This window comes from Cyprinodon variegatus, unplaced genomic scaffold, assembly GCF_000732505.1.
Source record: "Cyprinodon variegatus isolate N-32 unplaced genomic scaffold, C_variegatus-1.0 Scaffold1448, whole genome shotgun sequence".
Classification (NCBI taxonomy): Eukaryota; Metazoa; Chordata; class Actinopteri; order Cyprinodontiformes; family Cyprinodontidae; genus Cyprinodon; species Cyprinodon variegatus.
In genome coordinates, this window is record NW_015151901.1 from 138,070 (window position 1) to 151,485 (window position 13,416).

General features: G+C 38.2%; 2 protein-coding genes across 2 annotated transcripts in view; both read left to right on the top strand.

The window, feature by feature from the left end:
- The window catches only part of ccndbp1 (cyclin D-type binding-protein 1), a 7,502-nt gene extending 6,167 nt beyond the window's left edge, over window positions 1-1,335 (top strand). The window contains exons 4-5 of the mRNA XM_015403151.1: window positions 234-310; window positions 1,057-1,335. Of these exons, the coding sequence (XP_015258637.1) occupies window positions 234-310; window positions 1,057-1,320 (341 nt within the window). The 3' untranslated portion in view covers window positions 1,321-1,335. The remainder of the gene's footprint in view (window positions 1-233; window positions 311-1,056) is intronic.
- A 2,662-nt stretch (window positions 1,336-3,997) lies between these two features.
- Window positions 3,998-13,416, top strand: part of LOC107103438 (diacylglycerol kinase beta-like) — a gene marked incomplete at its 3' end in the record, with an annotated part of 11,075 nt that continues 1,656 nt past the window's right edge. Inside the window, exons 1-3 of the mRNA XM_015403150.1 lie at window positions 3,998-4,053; window positions 8,564-8,827; window positions 11,383-11,520. Of these exons, the coding sequence (XP_015258636.1) occupies window positions 8,566-8,827; window positions 11,383-11,520 (400 nt within the window). The remainder of the gene's footprint in view (window positions 4,054-8,563; window positions 8,828-11,382; window positions 11,521-13,416) is intronic.

A 13,416-nucleotide genomic window follows, 5' to 3' on the forward strand; every position in this document is an offset into this window, starting at 1 on the left:
AAAGCACATTCACATGAAAATTACTCTGAAGTAAAAACACTGATCATTTATTGAACAGTATGGAATAAAGAGCGGCTCAGACCATGTCAGCATGGGGCACCATGTGGTCACCATTAGCTTCTCGTTGGTTTGCTTTACATCATAATAAACACTTTTTGAAAGCCTAAAAAAAAAGGAAGCCTAAAGAAAAGTCCAGACTAGATTAAAATGGCTTTATGTTTGTTTACTGACAGAAAATAAGGGAGCTCTGCTGGTGGTTCTGTCCTCTCAGACTGGAGTTGTAAAGGATGCTATCGAGGAATTGGAGCAGGTAAGCGCTTTGACAGTCTTTGGGTCTTTATTATCAATCGGCCATTTTTGCTCCTACCGGTTGGTAGATATTTGGGGTCGATATTTGTCCTTTTTTTTCTTGTATCGGTATCGGCTGATTCATTCAGCAGCCGTGCTTTAAAATCAGGTGAGGTGAATGCATCGCTGCTCCCTCCATCTGCTCCATTGTTGGTGTTCGGTTTGATTCTTGAACGCTATTGAATTAGTTATCTTTTAATTAGGTAATGGACGCGTTTCAGAATGGGAAGCACTCTGTAAAACAGGCCATTTGCTGAAAGAACAAGCTACTGACAGATCTCCATTTTATTGGTTTGTTTACATACATATGTACGTAAATCGCATTTATTGTTTTGGCCGTTTACCAAGGCGCAATAAACTTTTTTTTATTTTAAAGGATTCACTAGAAATATTCGTTAAATAAATGAATCAATTATAAATAGAATTGATAGCTGCATATCCTATTTATTTATTGTGTTTTTTGTGTTTTGTTTTTGATAAACGTGTAACATTTATTATCTAAACATGTGAACGGAGGAAGAGAAAACATGATAGGCTTCAGGAATTGACCCTAACAGAAAGTAGAAGCTCCTGCCTGGTTAGTTAGACTGACAGAGTAATCTGCATCGGTAGTCGCCGTTCTAAAGACACTGTTGCTTCAGTAAACTGGATTTCCTGCTGAGTAACTGGGAATATTGGTTCTTTCCTGGGATGTTTTAATGAACACAGGCCCTATCTGAAGCTCAGGACCCGTTCAATGACGTTCTGGACGATGACCAGGATGAAGGCAACCCTCGGGGCAACCGGGACATGTACTGGTCAGAGAGGGACCGGCAGGTGATGGGCCCATGTCAGGGGTTAATGAAGGCAGCCGCAGGATGCCTGAGGAAACTGGCGTCAGCCGTCAAAGCCAATGGTGACTCTGCTGCTCCTCAGAACGTCGCCCAGCTGGATGACCTGGCAGACATGAGCCGGGAGATCAGCCCCAGGTAGGCGCTCTCTGCTCTGCTTTCATGGTTTAATGGTTTGAAATGAAAAAGGAAAAGTAGCAGAGAAAATTAGGACTTTTAACGTAGTGTTTCTTAGCTTTCCTACCACTCTGAAGGTTTTTCTTCAATGCTGCGTTCACACCGGGCCCCTTATAACACCTCCACCTGTGCACATTGAGGTAAAAACACAGCGTTGGAGGAGCTTCCTTGGTCTTTTCCATCGCAGGTCTCTGATGGTCAGTGGCAGATTCTCTTTGAAAAGTGAGAGAATCTTAGACTTAAGGTATGCTGGCGAAGGTTCTCAGTCATTCAGGTCATAGTCATTCCAAACAAAAAGGAAAACAATCCACTGGAATTGATATTTTCCATTTGACGTCATCAAATCCGTCCAGGCTTGGACTGGGAAAGATTTTCGGCCCTTCAATTTTCCATCTACGTACTAGGGATGGGACGATTTATGAAAACCGTCCGAACCGTTCGGTTCTCGTGTGTTGCGTTCGGTTCATGCTGCTCCTTTTTCTCATAGGCGAAGCGTTTACACTCCAGAGCAGAAGGTGGCGGTACTGCGACCAAAGCCAACCACCAGTAGTAAACAAGAAGAAGAAGAAGAAGCGAAGCANCTTTCCCATGTTAAACTGCAATAAAATTTTAAAATCAGTTAACTTTTTTTTTTCAGTGGCCCTAATCCTCTTCCGTACAGAGCAGACATCTCTGCGCCGCGTGTAAACCGTCTGGCTCGCTGTTTCCACAGTTTCCAGTTTCCTCCAGTTTGGTTCTCCCTGCAGAGCAGCTGAGCTCACAGACGGGCAGCTGAATCAGAAACTGGGTCAGTCAGAAAAATGTTTTTTTAAATAGAGAGGTGTTACTTATCATTTCTGTTTTACTTGAGGAGTTTCCATTAAGAAATCTGAATAATTTTGTTCCTGCAGCCTCAAAAGGCAGGAAAGACTTTTTTTCTCTTCCAAAAAACAATCCACTCTACTTTGTTTACAAGTTTGAAGACATTTCTCTTCCCGTCCACTAAGCTTTTCCAATTCAAAGTGTCAGAAATAGAGTTAAGTTCAAGGCTTTATAGAGTGAACCAAAAACACTTTTTTAGATTAGATAAGATTAGATGAGCTTTATTGATCTCATAGCGGAGAAATTCACTAATTCATTTTTGTCTTAGAAAACATGCAAATGCGCCTTTGGAACTGGGCGGTCTCAGATTTCAGCTTTCAAAATCAGCACATGGCACATTATTTAGAAATAACTCAAAATGTCTTAAATTATATGTATTTAGCCTTTTTTTGAGTAGGTAAATAACATGATTTTGCCAATAAAATAAGGATTTTTACTCTTAAAATAACATAATTAGATAATATGCACTTGAAAGAAGACAATGACATCATTTTTTGTTATTTCAAATGTAAATTGTCTTATTTCATCGGCAAAGTGTCTCATTTACCTCCTCAATTCAAGAAAAAAAGCATTTATTTTAGAAAAAACATTACTTATCTAGATTTCGATTTTTTTCCAATGCAGCTATTGAGTTGATTCCTTCCCGCTATCATTGCAACCCCGACCCCCATAGAGGAGACTAAAACACCTCGCCTGTTTCAGCCAGGCCAACAATTTCAACTTTCAGAGTCATAAACATTTATCGGGCATTGCAGGCAAACAAAGAAACAAAACTACCCCCATTCCTAAGGGGCGGACCGGCTCATCCGGGTCAATTTGCATGTTTTCTAAGCCAAAACAAGGCTTTGCTTTGGACCACTCGATAAGCGCCTCGAACTCAACGCTATTTCTGACACTGAATTGAAAAAGCTTCCTGGAAGAGAACCAAAACGTCTTCAAACTTAGAAACAAAGTCCAGTGGATTGTTTTTTTTTTTTACTTTTTTGGGAATGACTGACCTGGAAGACTGAGAAACTTCACCAACTTTTTATCATCTACTTTTCCTCTCAGTCTGCAGCAACACCTGCTTCTTTAATGGCTGCATCTCCATGTTTCTTTTAGAAGAGTTGGAACCAAACATGTCTTCTAGTTTACAGAGAACTGAAGAATTTGTTGATTTAAGTACTTTTTCAGGCCTCAGAGAAATACCACAAATTTATTGTCTCTCGTCCAGCATCTCGATGGATATAATTCAGTTCCAGAACCCCCCTACCCCCCCTTCAGCACTGCTATTTGAGCTTGAGAGCGATCGTCCCTTTCCAGGAAATGGTCTGAATATGGTGGCTGATCTGTCAGTCGCTTCAGGAATAAAATCAACTCTATGTTTCTATGCATAGTGTGCTGGGGTCCAGTGATACAAACGAAGACACCGATCATGGTGCATACTGACACCTAGTGGCCATCTTCATTACATTCATCTACTTAATTTGTTCTGGATCAAATACAATGAATTTTAAAGTAGTTTATTCTTTTATCTACAGCTCATAATGTTGAAACATGGTTTAAATGTTTTTTCCCCTGCCTATAGTTTGTATGTTGCTGTTTGTGATTAATCCCTCTTGTCCACCTTAAGGAAATATCTCCTATGAAGCAAATGATAAAGGTCTTTTTTAACCTCCGCTATAAGACAGAGGAGCAGGTTTTATATGTATGAGTTTACCCCTGAACTCTTTCTTCGCTGTTCTTCACTTCTGTCGCTGTTTTTCTGTCTCCTTGAATGAATCACTGACCACAGACGCCCGTTCCATTGATGCAGGCATCTCTATTCAGACTGAAGTGGCCTGTGCTCCCATTACAGGTACCACAGCAGGCCACTGGCTGGTGTCGCCACGGTGACACTGGCTTAACGGGACAAGAGTCCTGCTGGCTGTGACCTCATGCTCCTTGGTGGTTGTGTGCTGTTGTTGTGCGTGTGTGTGTGCGTGATGGAGGGCTCTTGGTACAGTGCCATGCAAATGTGTTTATACCCCAAAAAACTTTTAACACTACCATCACACATTCCAGTGTGTTTAGGTGGAAATTATGCGTTATAATTATGTGAGTTTTATGCACCACGAATTGGTGCATAATTAAAAAAATGATGAATTTTCGAAAGGCTTTACAGAAAATAAATAGGCCATGTTTTTGACTGAATTAAAAATGGATAGAGCCTTTTAGGGTGTGTCATTCACAGCTTTGCTCTTCTACTGAAAAAAACGATCCAGAAATAAGTAAACATTTCCTAAATCAAGTGTATTTACCCTTAATTCTAGTCGGTAAATGAGATGATTTACCAATTGAATGAGTATTTTTACTCTTAAAACAAGATAATTAGATAATATGTGCTTGTAATTAGCAGTGTTGTATAGTAACAACAACAATTTTTTTGAGAACTTTCACTTTTACTTCACTACATTTACAAACTTAAATGCATACTTTTACTCCGATACATTTTCAATGTTTGGTTTAGTTACTAAGTTAAAAAAAAAAAAAAAAAACGAGCGAGAGAAACGGAGGTGTTTTGACCCCGCCTACTGACTACAAAGTCGGGTCTTGCCTGGGTTCGTTTATCAACACCAATAAGATACGTCTGTTTCACAAAGACAGTCTAAATTGATCCTACATTTGGTTGTTTATATTATTTTAAGTGAATTTAACCTTCAAAGTTTACCAAAATGTAAAACAAAATGTAATTCAAACTGCACTTACTTTTTACTTATACTTTTCACTACATTACTTGAGTATATCTAATTTTACAGTAATTCTTATGCTAAAGTACAAGCCATTTCAGATACTTTAAGACTTTTACTCAAGTAACATTTCAGTCAGTGACTTGGACTTTTACCAAAGTCATATTTTGGAGAGGTACACTGCAAAAAATCTAAATCTAAATAAGTCATTTTTTTCTTAAAATAAGTGCATTTTATCCTGATTTGAGGAGATAAATGAGAGACTTTGCCAATGGAACGAGACAATTTACATTTGAAATAAGAAAAACCAATTGCATTGTCTTATTTCAAGTGCATATTATCTAATTAACTTATTTTAAGTGTAAAAATACTCATTCCACTGACAAACTATCTTATTTACCTGCTCAAATTAAGGGTAAATACACTTGATTTAAGAAACTTTTACTTAATTTCAGATTGTTTTTGCAGTGTACTTATANAAAAAAAAAAAAAAAAAAGCGAGAGAAACGCAGGTGTTTTGACCCCGCCTACTGACTACAAAGTCGGGTCTTGCCTGGGTTCGTTTATCAACACCAATAAGATACGCCTGTTTCACAAAGCCAGTCTAAATTTATCCTACACTTGATTGTTTAGATTATTTTAAGTGATCTTAACCTTCAAAGTTTACCAAAATGTAAAAAAAAAATGTAATTAAAACTGCACTTACTTTTTACTTATACTTTTCACTACATTACTTGAGTACATCTATTTTTACAGTAATTCTTATACTAAAGTACAAGCCATTTCAGATACTTGAAGACTTTTACTCAAGTAACATTTCAGTCGGTGACTTTATATATTATATTTTGGAGAGGTACACTGCAAAAAATGTAGATCTAAATAAGTCATTTTTTTCTTAAAATAAGTGCATTTTATCCTGATTTGAGGAGATAAATGAGAGACTTTGCCAATGGAACGAGACAATTGACATTTGAAATAAGAAAAACCAATTGCATTGTCTTATTTCAAGTGCATATTATCTAATTAACTTATTTTAAGTGTAAAAATACTCATTCCACTGGCAAACTATCTTATTTACCTGCTCAAATTAAGGGTAAATACACTTGATTTAAGAAACTTTTACTTAATTTCAGATTGTTTTTGCAGTGTACTTATACTTTTACTGGACTCCGAGATTTCAGTACTTTATACAACACTGGTAATTAGACAATGCATTTGCTTTTATTTAGTTTAAATGTAAATTGTCTTCTATTTACAAAATATCTCACTTACCTCCTTCATTCAGGACAAAATGCACTGATTTTAAGAAAAAATGACTTATTTAGATTTCAATTAGAGACTGACTTAATTTTCTTCCATGCTAGATAGGAGAATCTAAGTCTGATTTGTCAGTGAGTGTCTTTGAACAGAAATCATGCATCATGTTCCCTTTCACTTCACCACAGAAACATAAGGAAAAAAAATTAGATTGTCTCATTTTAACTATATGTTTGTATGGAGCAGAATTTGTTGCATTGTCAAGAGCAAAGAATACATTTTATGAATGGAAATTTAAATAAACAAACCCATCCAAAAATGAAACTTTGAAAACTTTGCAACTTTGCTGTTGTCTCATATTTTATTTAAATATTCTCTCTTGAATTGCTTCCTTTTTTTAATTTAAAATTTCTCTTATTCCGTTTGAGTTTTACAAATTGCATTCTTTTGACATTCTCTTTACGTTTGGGGGCAGGTTTTCCCCGGGAGCGTTGCTAATTAAAGATATTGCCCTGGATGGACGATAGCAACAACATTATTATTGGGCTAAAGTGAAAGGAATGCAGTCTGTAAAACTTAAGATGAAAAGAATGCTTTTCATTAAATCCAACCTTATGAAGAAAAATAGATGAAACTTTAAAATATAAAATCTGGTTAAACATTTTTTTTTATAACGCTACAAAAATAAATTTTGAAATAATGAAACATTTTTAAAAACTATTAAATAAATGAATTAAATCTTAGAAAACAGAAAATGTACTTATTAATTTTTATTCATTTTTCATTAAATTTTTTATTAAGAAAACGTGTTGTTTGATTTAAACAACAACGGAACAAAATTCCCTCTGTTTGTTTGTCTCACATTCAAATAGGAATTCTTTAACCTTTCCTTCTTTTCTAGAATTGCTGGCTAGCTGTTGACAGATTTAACCACCTGAGCTGGAAGTTCTGCAGCTCCTCTAAAGTTCCGATAGGACAGTTGGCTTCTTCTTCTTGTCAGTATTAATGGAGAAACATTTCTTTGTGTTTCCAAATCATTCATCATCTTTTTACTCTCAGAAGATGAGCTGCATAGAGAGCTCTGGGAGGCATTTAACACCTGAGATAATGTTTTAGAACCTCACTTTACTTTAAAACCACCTCCTCTCCAGGGTTTTATACCAAAAACAGAACAGCTAAGATTAAATAAATTCTGACTTCTGAAAGCTAAATGTTTTACATCATCAGATTAAACACGGTGTAAAGCATATTTATGCCATGTTTTTTTTTATCTGTAAACTTTTTCAAATATATTTTTTCATTTTCAATTCAGTTTAATTTATTAAAAATGTTCTATCCAAGGAAAACTAGTTGATTGCATCGACTCTTCATCAAACCCTCACACTAAGCATGCTTGCAGCGACAGTAGAGAGAAAAAACTCCCTTAGAACAGGAAGAAACCTCCAGCAGAACCAGGCTCAGTGTGAGCGGCCATCTGCTGAGGCCCACTGGGGTTCAAGGAGACAGAAGCAGACATAGAAAAAGAAGCATAGATACAAAAGGCAACTGTCAACCAGCTCCACAGGCGGCCCCGTCCAGGAAACACACAGCCAGGCAGACGAGCTCCGAGCCAGCTCCCATGTCAGAGGATGAAGAGAGCACATCCAGTTAGTCACAGTCAGAGAAACAGGACTACACTGAAAAACAGGCCCAGCTCCAACATCTAGAAACATCAGCACAAACATGGCAGCCGCTCAGGATGGAGTCACAGCCAAATTTTCCTCTTTATAATATTCTCTACATTATGTTGGTCTGAGACATTTTGCAAAGCCACATAAAGTATTTTAAGGAATTTGGCCAAAGCAAATCTAGTTTTTATAGATAAAATCTACGATATAAAATGATATGACAAAAAAAGATATGAAATCATTTAAATGAAGTTACCAAACCGATCGCATTGGTATTTTTAGAATAGAAATACCTTTATAAAGAGTAAACGGAGTGAAAAAATAAACTGGGAGGTAAAGTTAATGACAGCAACTGCAGAGGATGAATAATTGGAGAGGAGTTATAGAAAAGTGATCAGTGCTTCCTCTATGAACGGCTCAGAAATAGTGAAGTTTTTGATAGTAATGTGATGAGATGTGAGAATGGGGTATGAATACTTTGTAAGGCACTTTATCAGGTCTGTGAATCAGTCAGTGGCACTTTGGCGGTGATGCTTTGTAATTGGTCTAGTTCTAACGCAGTGTTTCTCTGCTTCCTTCTCCCCCATGCTTCCTTAATGTCCTTTTTATAACCGTTGTTGTAAAGTTGAAAACTTTTTTTTTCTTTTTTTTACTCCTTTAAAGTAAATTCCTCTCTAACCTCTGTGATGTTTTCCCTTCTGTCTGACACCATCAGGGATGAACGGAAAGAGCATCCTGTCTGCCATGGGCCGACATACCCCAGAGCACTCCGGTGTGATGAGTGCAGCGGGCTCAGGAGCTACCACTTCCCCTTGCTCATCCCGCTCTTCCTCACAGCGGTCGGGAACAGCGGCCCACACGCCCGGGGGGGGGCATCGATCGCCGTGCATGCAGGCCAAACCTTCAGAGGCTTGTAGCAATGCCTTGAACCCCAATGCTGGTTCTACCAAATCCCCAGTGTCCCCAAAGCTCTCCTCAGGTGAGTATGGCTACAAGATCTCTCCCCCTTTGAGTAAAATGACCATCTTCACACACAGGACTTTAAGGGAGAACTCGTTCTCACTTTCATCTGGTTTGGTCTGCTGCGGTTTCCGTAGACTCGTGATCGCGCTTTTAGGAAATCCTATACACTACTGTTTATGCTCTAAAAACATTCTAAATGACTTCGTTTTGAGTAAATTATGGACGCTACCCACTCAGGACACTTGGAATACATTGGACGAGCAGTATGGAGGAATATTGACACGTTTTTTGTGGACTTTTATGGACCTTTCTGCCTCGGTCGCCATAGACCTCCATTATTTGAATGTCAGCAGACAGCAAGAAGCCTCCCAGATCTCCAGATGCATTTGAGATATCAAAAAAGTACTCCAGAGTGTTGTTCAGCATGGGGGTGAGTAGAAAATGAAGGCTAATCATGTTTTGGGTGTACTATTCCTTTAAGGAGGCAGATAAGAACGTAATCAGCGGCTGACAGGCTTTGAGTGGGTGACATTCTTTTTATCGATAAAGCGCTGGCACTTTATCGACTGGATTTGAGCAAACTGGAGACAGGCAAAAACAATCCAGGACATGACCAGAGTCTGAAGCCAGAAAGAATCCAATGAGAGTTCGAGTAGAAGAAAACAGAAAGGCAGGTGGTGCACAATGACACTGGAGTGCCTCTCATACAGGAAAGCACAAGACAATCTGGCAAAGACTGACAGAGAGACACGGATGCATTATTAATAAGACATGAAAACATATGTCAGGAATGATGTTAATAAGGAAGGACACAGGTGCAACTGATCAACAGAACGAAAAGCAGCCAGCCCAAAAAAATGAAAAATAAATAAATTCATGATGCTACTAACAGCTCACGATCAGAAGACAATGTTTTTTCTTCCAGGTCAGTAGAATACAGAAAGCTGAAAACTACTATTCACTGTGCAGCTCAGCCTCTTTTGAACCCATTCTGTCAGGAACTAGCACACTGACCACAGCTGCCGTCATTCCCAGCAGCTTCTATAATTTTATGCAGTGAAAGCACAGAGAAGCAGAGAAGAAATGTAATGACTGCGCTAGTTATCAAAGCCACACCTTTGTTTATAGATAGTGGAGCTTGGCCTGTTTTTCAGTGTGGTCCTGTTTCTCTGACTGACTGGCTGGATGTGCTCTCTTGGTCCTCTGGCATTGGAGCTGGCTCGGAGCTCGTCTGCCTGGCTGTGTGTTTCCTGGACGGGGCCGCCTGTGGTTACCTGACTCCGCCAGATGGATTTGCTCCGCATATCCATCTGGAAACCTTCCGTTGAAGTAATTTTTGGAAGGGGCAAAAATACTGGTTAGCTGATTGGCCTATGTTGGTGATAGACGGGCCAAATAAACCAATCAGATCAATGAAGCATATGACGTACTAACAGAGCGACGACGAAGAGGAGCCAATTGATAGATCAAACTCTTGCCGAAACCAGTCGGGAGAAGAGCAAAAACATCTTTTCCTCTGAGAAAAGCCTCCAGAGCAGTGTTTTGCTCTTCTTTCAGTGAAGAAATACTCTGTAATTCTGATAAAACTTGCTCGATAGCCACGCTAACGCTAGTTTCATCGGCTGAAGCCGCCATGTTCTTTAGACTGAACTGTCACACCTCAACCCGCCTCAAAGCCAACGCTGATTGGACGTTCGTTTGGTGAACGGCTCCAAATTTTCTTCAACGGAGAGTCTCCAGACTGATTAGCGAGTGAAACCTTGAAAGCTCGCGAGATCAGGATGGTCTCACGAGGCTACGCCTGTGGAGCTGGTTGACAGTTGCCTTTTGTATCTATGCTTCTTTTTCTATGTCTGCTTCTGTCTCCTTGAACCCCAGTGGGCCTCAGCAGATGGCCGCTCACACTGAGCCTGGTTCTGCTGGAGGTTTCTTCCTGTTAAAAGGGAGTTTTTCCTCTCCACTGTTGCCAAAAATGAGTAATGAGTCGATGCAATCAACTGGTTTTCCTTAGAAAACTTTAAATCAATTTACTGTATGATCTGGTTTAATTGTAAAGTGACTTGAGATGACGTGTTGTGAATTTGCGCTATAAACTGAATTGAACTCGGCTTTGCTTTGCTTTCGAAGAGGTTTTAATCAACAGACGCTTTAAAGACCTTCCAGGGTTTAGTTTCACTGTTTATAATGCTTTAAAGCATAAGGCAAAAATAAAAATCTTTGCAAACTTTGTCAGTAGAATGAGAGGCTGATGACTGGTTGAGTTGGTATAATCTATTAGCTGCTAGTCTTTTTTCCTTCCTTTTAGACCTCTTATCGTATTGTGTGGCATTGCCGCCCCCATATAATACTATAAATAGTGCTTTCTCAGCTTGTTTTCCTCAACTCTCTGTTGTCTCTACATGCTATACTGTGATCACAGCTCTCCAAACCTGTTAAACTAATGCAAAAGTGTGTATTTTGCAGATGCTGTTGCTCATTTAGCCTCATTAAAGTAGGCGGAGGGCTCGTACCTCAGCGCAGACAGTGATCGGTACTGTGTAACTTTGAAGGTTTGTGTTGTGCAACTTACAGAGAAGCATCGATCCCTGCGGAGAAGCCCGTCGCCTCAGAAAGGCTCCCCACAGACGTCACCTCAGGTGGTCTTTCTCAAGGACATCGTCTGCTACCTATCGCTGTTAGAAAGGGGGACGCCTGAGGACAAGCTGGAGTGTAAGTGAAACGGGGGAGTGAAGTGTGATGCAGTGGGGGGGTTTCAGCTTAAAATTCCCCTGAAGTAGAAAATCTATGAAGTGAAATTTGTTCCAATAAGGGATGGATAGAACGCATTAAAAACAACCTCAGTCAAAAAGAGTTTTAGAGTAATTTCTGTGTATGCAGAAGTTATTAACATTAGCAGTAACATTTTTATTGGTCTGAGAAACCACCCAGAATTAAAAAAAAGCATTTGCAAGCCTAAAATTTGGAAAACAACATCTCAAAAAAAAAAAAACAGTAAAAAACACACATAGATATATATTATAATGTCCTTTTGCAAGCACATCATAATGTTCAAAGTTGCATTTTTTAAAGGCATTTGCTTTACATTTCCTTATTTTTAAATATTATGATAATCTGTTGCTATGCAGGAAATACGGCGGCTTTGCAAATTCTTTTCCAACTCAAGCAGGAAAAAATAGCTAAGAGGTTTACTATATAGCTCTGTAGGTCTTATTTTTATGTATTTAGCAGATGCTTTTTTGCAAAGCAACTCATAAAGCAGGCATTAGGGTGAAGGTCTTGCCTAAGGACCCAAAGAAGCCGCTCATTTCCCCCCAGCAGGGATTCGTACCCAGGGCCTTACCACTTGAGCTAGCCAGCACTTAAAATCTCAAAATAAGGTCTTAAAATACTAATAACTAGCTCATCATCATATATTATATATATTATATACTATATATTATTATTTTTTTTGACTTCCTAAAAAAAACTAAAATAAAATAACAGCCTCAGGTCACAAACAGCAATGAGTTAAGATTTTTCACAGTCAAGTGGAGGTTTGCCCAAACTTTATAACAACAAAGTTGTCAGGCTGAAACTAGTGATGTCACACAAAAAAATAACTAAAAAATAATTAGAAGATGGAATTGTGAAGGTTTGATTGTGTAATTTAAATTAAGACATCTGTGTTTTATCATGTTTTCTTAGCAAGGACAGAATGTTATTTAATCTCTCTTCATCCAGGTGAAATAAATGGGTGGTAACTCTGCTGTTGAGCATCAAGTTGAAATTAAGGAACAAAAATAATGCTTTTTCCAATTAAATAAGATTTTAAAAGGTCTGCATTTCTTCTTAAAATGCCTCAAATCAGTTGAAAATCCACAGTAAAAATGTCAGGATTCTTTAACTGTCTTTGCTTCTTAATAATGTTTTTCAATGAAGGATTCTGCAGATCACAGCTTGATGAAATGTGCCGCACAATATTTAAAAATGAGGAGATTATTTCCACCATCCACTTTGTCAGGTGCGTCTTCCAGTAATAGTTTGGGTCTTTCTTCCTTTGCATTGAGAGCTGAGTTTTTGGAAAGTTTGGCTATACTGACTTACTGACATACTGAGTTACAGCTGATTGGGCTCCTACAAAATTTAGACTTTTCTTATTCCTAAAATTGTAACCTGGGTCTTATTCTAACAGGTGTTGGGGAAAAGTAAAGCTCTGGCATGTCTCTGATGCAGGTGGATCAGTGGCAGCCTGCATAACAAACCGATTCTATTAAGTACAATTCTGTGCTCAATTTCTTCAGTTTTTTCTGTTTTTATCGTATTTAAAATGAGAGAGAAAGATCAATAAAATATAACATTTTGAAATGAACAAGTCAAGAACTCATTTTGTAAATTCTGTAAATGGGAATTTAAAATAAAATTGCAATTTAGAAAAGAAACTTTGAAAAACATCTCAGTGAAAAAAGGTTTTGAGAGTAAATCCTGTTTTCTTTGATTGTATTTTCTGAAATGATATTATCCTTTATTCATATCATATTCTTCTCTTTTATTCTGTTATTTTTATAAAATGTGATTATTTTGTGGATGGATGGATGGATGGATGGATGGATGGATGGATGGATGGAT